Source organism: Humulus lupulus, chromosome 9 (assembly GCF_963169125.1).
Source record: "Humulus lupulus chromosome 9, drHumLupu1.1, whole genome shotgun sequence".
NCBI lineage: Eukaryota > Viridiplantae > Streptophyta > Magnoliopsida > Rosales > Cannabaceae > Humulus > Humulus lupulus.
Genome location: NC_084801.1, coordinates 25,241,614 through 25,248,368, shown reverse-complemented (window position 1 = coordinate 25,248,368; position 6,755 = coordinate 25,241,614). Strand labels below are relative to the sequence as shown.

Below are 6,755 nucleotides of genomic sequence, written 5' to 3'. Positions count from 1 at the left end.
TTCATATTCATATTATTCCAATCCATGAAATTAACAATCAACATAAACTAAAGATGAAAAGAAAATATGAGAAAAAGAAAAACTCTAATTGATCCCAGGTTTCATCAATAGTCTCCAGCTGTCTTCTCCTAGTCCCAATTATGCATAATTAGGGTTTATTGCTGAAAATTGCATTAAAATACAAAACCCTACGATTTCCCCAAGTGAAATGACCAAATTTCCCTTAATGAAAGAAATCTGTAGAAATCCTCGCTTTCCAATCACCTGTCGCGGCATTGTGTAGTGCGATCGCGCTACATGCTTCCAACCACCATTTTTGCCAGATTTTCATCTTTTTATCGATTTTGACCGCTTTTCGTTCCAAATCGTCTCAAGTCCTTCAAAACATAAAAACAAATCAAAACAAGCGTAAAGTGGAACAAAATAAACCTAATTGACTACAAAAACTTCCTAAAAAGACACACTAAAACAAGACTAAAAATCGTTTATCAGATCCCATAAAAATCATCTTCATCATTAAATGATAAATGAAAAATTGAGGAAAACCATGATTCTTGAAAGAGAAACCTCGGTGCAACGTCATAGTGGGAGGATTATGAGACCACCTGCTCACTACGAACATGAGGCATATGTCTTTGTTTCTGATACAGACAAGGACGATCCATTAACCCTTAAAGAAGCAATATATGATCCTAAAAATGAGAAATGGCAAGAAGTCATGAACCAAGAAATGGAATCGATGTATTCTAATTCTGTCTAGGAACTTGTGGATCCACCTGAAGATGTCAGGCCCATAAGGTGTAAGTGGATATACAAGAATAAAAGAGGTGTAGATGGGAAAGTATAGACTTTCAAAGCGAGGCTAGTAGCCAAAGGTTACACTCAGAGAGAAGGTATTGATTATGAAGAAACATTTTCTCCTGTGCCCACGCTCAAATCCATTCATATCCCCTTATCCATAGCGGTTGCCAATGATTATGAGATATGGCAAATGGACATCAAGAAAACTTTTCTGAATGTCTATCTTGATGAAAGTATCTATATGGTAGAACTAGAAGGGTTCATAAAGAATGGGGAATATCAAAAGGTGTGCAAGTCGCTGAAATCAATTTATGGATTAAAGCAAGCATCTAGATCTAGGAATATCACTTTTGATGAAACAATTAAAACATATGGCTTTGAACAGAATGTTGACGAAGCATGTGTGTATAAATACATCAAAGGAAAAGTTGTGGTTTTCTTAGTTCTTTACATTGATGACATTTTGCTCATTGGGAACAATGTAGAGACATTGCCAAATGTGAAGAAGTGGTTAGCCGAAAAGTTCCAAATGAATGATTTGGGTGAGGCAAGCTATGGTCTAGGAATCCAAATCCTAAGGGATCGGAAGAACAAGCATTTGGCACTTTCTCAAGTTAATTATATAGATAAGGTGCTTGAAAGATTCTCTATGGAGAATTCCAAGAAAGGTCAGTTACCGACCAGACATGGAATTGCTCTCTCCAAGGAACAATGTCCTAAGACACCTCAGGAGTAAGAGGATATGAGAAAGTATCTTTATGTTTCAGCGGTTGGGAGTCTGATGTATGCTATGTTGTGTACTAGGCCCGACATATGTTATGTAGTTGGGATTGTAAGTCGTTATCAATAAAATCTTGGTTTGGAACACTTAATTGTAGTAAAGCACATTCTCAAGCATTTTAGGAGAACGATAGATTATATGCTTGTATATTCGGGGGGTGAGCTAAACCCCACTGGATACACTAATTCTGATTTCCAATCAAACAAAGATAGTCGAAAGTCGACATCCGGGTTAGTGTTCACTCTTGGTGGAGGAGTTGTTTTCTGGAGAAGCATTAAACAATCCAACATAGATGATTCAACCATGGAAGTCGAATACATAGTGGCTTGTGAAGCAACTAAGGAGGCGGTTTGGTTGAGGAAGTTCTACACTGATCCAGAAGTAGTTCCAGATATGGATAAGCCATTAATCATGTACTGTGACAACAGTGGAGCAGTAGCTAATTCCAAAGAATCGAGAAGCCACAAGAGATGAAAGAATCTAGAAAGGAAATAACATATGGTAAGAGAGATTGTACACCAAGTTGATGTGACTGTTATGAAGATAGCGTCGGAACAGAACCTGGTTGGCCTGCTAACCAAGACACTTCCAGCAAAGTCATTTATGGGTCACATGCGCAATATGGGATTAAGGGAGATGCCTCACTTAATTTGAGGGCAAGTAGAAGATTATTAGGATTAATGCCCTAAAAACATGTAAATACATTTTATTGGTTTTTTTTTAAAAAGTACAATTTAATTATATTTGAATGTTATAATTATTGCTTGAATTAATTATATAATAATATCAAGAAAATTCCCTATTCATTCATGAGAATATGGTATTGTATTAGTACGAGAGAATTAAGATCATATATAATGAATAAAATAGTCAGTAACATATTAAAGTATGAAATCTTTAAGGAATGCACTACACCAAATATCCATTTTCATAACACATGAATATAATACTAATAAAAAAGTATTATGATAGAGTATTATATTGGGCATGAAAAAAGGGCGGTAATATACACCATCCCGCCACTTAGTGTTTTATTTCATTTCTGAGACCTCGAAATTTGTGAGACCCGAGAGACCCATTTCCTCTCCTTCAACATTTCCTCAATTCTAGTAGAGAGACCTGAAAATTCCTTTCATTCAATTCCTTCGACATTTTTGAGACCCGAGACCTATTTCCTCTCCTTCAACATATCTCAGGGGGCTATCGATTTACTCCTGACCATCTACATCACCACCGCAAAAAGCAGCCATGGCGCTGACCTCTCTCCGCCTCCGCCGAACTATCAGCAGCACCATCTCCACACTCGGTCGCTCTCTCGCCGCGACTTCTGCAATTTCTGCACCGTCTTCCTCATCACCTCCACTCCAAGGCTTCATTTCGGTAGATTTCCCTACTTTGGTAGAGCATTCATGGCCTCTGCTCCGTCAATCTCGCCAGTTCAGATCGTCGTCTCTCTCACTCTTGTCTGCCCGATCAGCATACGGCAATAGCAATAACTAGAACGACGAAATTGGGCCCGACACGATACTGTTCGAGGGATGTGACTACAGCCACTGGTTCATCATCATGGATTTCCCCAAGGACCACAAACCTTCCCCTGAAGAAATGGTTCGTACCTATGAGGAAACTTGTGCCAGGGGCTTAAACATCATGTTTAATCTCACCCTTTCTCTGTCTATATACATATATATATATATATTTATATACCATCTTCTTTCTCTTGCTGCCTTTTAAATCTTTAACTTCTCAAAACCTTAGTCTCTCTCTTGAAACCTCAATTTCCCATGTTTTTATTTCTTCAATTTTTGAGTATAGTAACAGAGGAAGAAAAATATATAGGAAGATTTAGGTTAACGCCTCAAAATGACATTAGGCAACTGGGGAACTTAGACTATATGGCGTATTTGTCTACCCAGGGAAGAAAATTTTATATGCAGAGAAATTTGAGGACAAAGACATAGATTGTAGGGTGTTCAGGTCAGGGGAGACTATGCTATAATTTCTTTGATGGTAAAAAAAGTTGAAGAGGGCTGAGTTTTTCCCCTACTTTGCTTTTTGTTTTTTTTGAGGTAAAAACAATACGATTATGCCCGGTTAACTTTGTTACTCATATTTTTGTTTGTTTTGTTAATTTGTTAGTAAAATATTATTTTCTCAAGTCTTATTCTGTTGCTAATTTCTACCACCGTGTTAGGAAACACCGCCATAAACTTTTTCCCTAAATTGTTACTAATTTTTGGCTGTGAATCAGAACTCATAAAAACTGACTAACTAATGTAATGAAATTAAAAAAAATAACTAAAAGTCTTTTTTTTCTTACTGGAATTACATTTGGTAAATTATATATGACTTTTTTTTTTTAAAAAATATTACAAAAGAATACATAATATATTACTTTAAAATTTAAGATGAAATAAATTTAATATTTAGAATTATTATTAAAAATTTGTAAGTAAGTCTTTACTCATTTGTTACTTGTGTTTTTGGAGAACTGATTTAGTATTTTCTTTTTCAATAATATTGGAGTATTGATTTAGCCAGTGAACTTTAATCTTTTCTTGTTATTGAAAAAATATATGCACTTCTGCATTTGAACTTAGCATGGTTGCCATTTCAGGAAGCTCTAGATGTTGTTCATATAAGCAAAGAAGATTAGCACAGTGTAAATTTTTTAATGGTTTTTGGTAAGTTTTTGGGAGAAAGTTTACTTGGTGCATTATATATTGTAAAAAAACAGGGACCTACTTCTGTATAATCTTTTTACTAGCCTTGCATCATTGTTAAAATATCATTTTGGTTGAGAGTTGTGCTCTGAATATTTATACTAGATAACTTAGTTTGTCCAAGCAGGATTTTAGACTGTTGAAAGTCTTATTACCATGCTGTTTGGATAGAAAGAACTGTTATCAATGCAATTGTTTATTTTCAAAGAAATTTTGATAGGCTGTAGGTTTTCTACTGAAGAATTTTTGGGGGTATGTTTCAAGGAAATAAGTAAAGAAATGACTTATGGATTTTAGTGGTTAAACAGACTGTGGGGCTTGCGAGGGCGATGATCAAGCATAGTTTAGAAGTAGAGGGCTTACTTGATGCAGTGGACATTGTTGGAACAAGTGGTGATGGAGCAAACACTGTTAACATTTCGACTGGAGCTTCAATACTTGCTGGAGCTTGTGGTACCAAAATTGCAAAGGTGGCATCAATTTTATTGATTACCTGACATGAATGTGATCCCATATTGTAAATTGTTAGAGTTAAACTTGATTTTTTTTCCCTTTAAGCAAGGAAATCGTTCAAGTTCTTCAGCATGTGGAAGTGTCGATGTATTAGAAGAGTTGGGGATAGTTATCGACCTGGAACCTGAGGTTGGTGCTGTAAAATTTTCTGTTTTAGATGAATAAGCTGGTAGATTAATAAGATGCTAAACCAATTTCAAATTTGTCAATGTCTTTGTTAGCAGCAGCTTCTCATCTTGTAAGAGCGTAACTGAACATTATTCTGATTCAATTCAAGTTTGTGATATGCGTGACTTAATTGTCTTATTAAATTTGTTTTGATAATTTTTTTATTATGAATGTGCCCTCTGTTTTATTTGTAAATGCATACAAATGCATTACTAATGTGCTCAATTTGTTCCTAGGTTTTCCAAGATTTCATAGTGAGCCCACCTTTGCATGCCTTCAAACAATAGACCCACTCAAATATTGTCTTTCCTTAGTATGTTCTGGTCTTGATATTAGCTATACTACCTGGATTTGTGGCTAGAACACGCAAAATAGCTATGCTACCACTGTTAACATTAGGTCCTATAGTTAGACTTAATCTTCGCAGTTTTGTGGTCCAATTTCTTTAGCTCTTTCTGTAATACCTTCTTTTTCTTTAGCTCTTCTCTAGCTATAGATTCTAAAGTGATGAATTTTTTTGAGTGTCATTTCTTATGCATTGAAACATTAATATATTGAGCTGATAACATGATACACTAATAATGTTGTTATGAAAAGTAGAGTAATAGAAATATAGAATCTATTGTGACAGGACCCAAGTGTGAAAGGTAATATATGTGTTACCTTTTAAATTTCTATGCTTCTATATACAGAAAACTTATACAAATACCATTGACATATTCATGGAATCTTTCAATGATGGATTATTTTTATTCAATTGTACTAAATCGTAATATTTATGTTCAGCTGAAACTATTGACCCTTCTCTGTGTTTGTGATAATTCGTTGAGGTGTTTCTTCTTGTGTTCTTGTTTTAGTTTTTATGTTATGCATAGATGGCTTGATTTGAGACCCATCTGGTTTGCTATTTAGTGTTAAATTTTAGACTGCAGTGTGGGTTTTGTGTAGATTGTCGCTTTGTTAGTCTTTTGTTATTAGTTACTCCAATACAAGCCATATGATGCCCCGTTTATGTTGTAGATAGGCATATACTACACCGAATATCTTTTTTTACAGCACATGAGTATAAGACTATTAGAAAATTATTATAATAACTAATCAAATAAAGTCATATGAGTTTGATCTGTTCTGACTTTATATGGATTTGTTCTATTTCCTTATGGACAGCCCTTTGAGTTCCCACTCTGCAATTTAATGAAACTCCTATGCAAAATTCATCTTTTCTTCAATTCAATTGTTCTTTTGACAGATTTTCACTTAATTAATTTTATAAATTTTTCTGTTTCTCCACATTTAGTGCCACATCAGGGGGTATTCTAGATAGAGCTGTTGAAGCAGAGGATAAGAAACATGGAGATATTCTAAGACTAGTAATTTTTATTCTTCTTCTACATTGTACCCTTGGTGCAAAACATTGTCAATTCAGTTTGGTATTTTTTTTCAATAACTCATAAAGGAAAATATTTACAATATTGTGAGCAGGACCATGTTAAAAATTACCTTGAATTGTTTGACAAGACAAAAATATATTTTGCTACTGCTGCTACTTTGTGGGATGCTGATTTTTATGTCAAAGTTGATGATGACGTACCTGTAAATATAGCTGAGTCTTCTTCTTTATTTTTACTTTACAGGACATGTAAAGCTTATGCTAATTCACATTCTCAAATATAAATTTTGTAGTAAACACGAGTATAAGTTGCCATGTAAAAGTTTACCATTGAATTGATTTGTTATGTAATATCTCTCACGCAAACCCATTTCAGCTC

General features: G+C 34.6%; 1 protein-coding gene across 1 annotated transcript; it reads left to right on the top strand.

Annotated features, from left to right (window-relative positions):
- The first annotated feature begins 4,626 nt into the window (after nt 1-4,626).
- Nucleotides 4,627-5,311, top strand: LOC133802125 (anthranilate phosphoribosyltransferase, chloroplastic-like). Its single transcript, XM_062240385.1, has 3 exons — nt 4,627-4,775; nt 4,864-4,947; nt 5,223-5,311. The coding sequence occupies exons 1-3, from the start codon at nt 4,635-4,637 to the stop codon at nt 5,271-5,273; spliced, it is 276 nt and encodes a 91-aa protein (XP_062096369.1). The 5' UTR covers nt 4,627-4,634; the 3' UTR covers nt 5,274-5,311.
- The last annotated feature ends 1,444 nt before the right edge of the window (nt 5,312-6,755 follow it).

Coding starts and splice junctions, on each gene's coding strand:
- LOC133802125 (XM_062240385.1), top strand. CDS start 4,635: ATGATCAAGCATAGTTTAGAAGTAGAGGGCTTACTTGATGCAGTGGAC. Junction 4,776..4,863: donor GTGGTACCAAAATTGCAAAG/GTGGCATCAATT, acceptor TTTCCCTTTAAG/CAAGGAAATCGTTCAAGTTC. Junction 4,948..5,222: donor TTATCGACCTGGAACCTGAG/GTTGGTGCTGTA, acceptor ATTTGTTCCTAG/GTTTTCCAAGATTTCATAGT.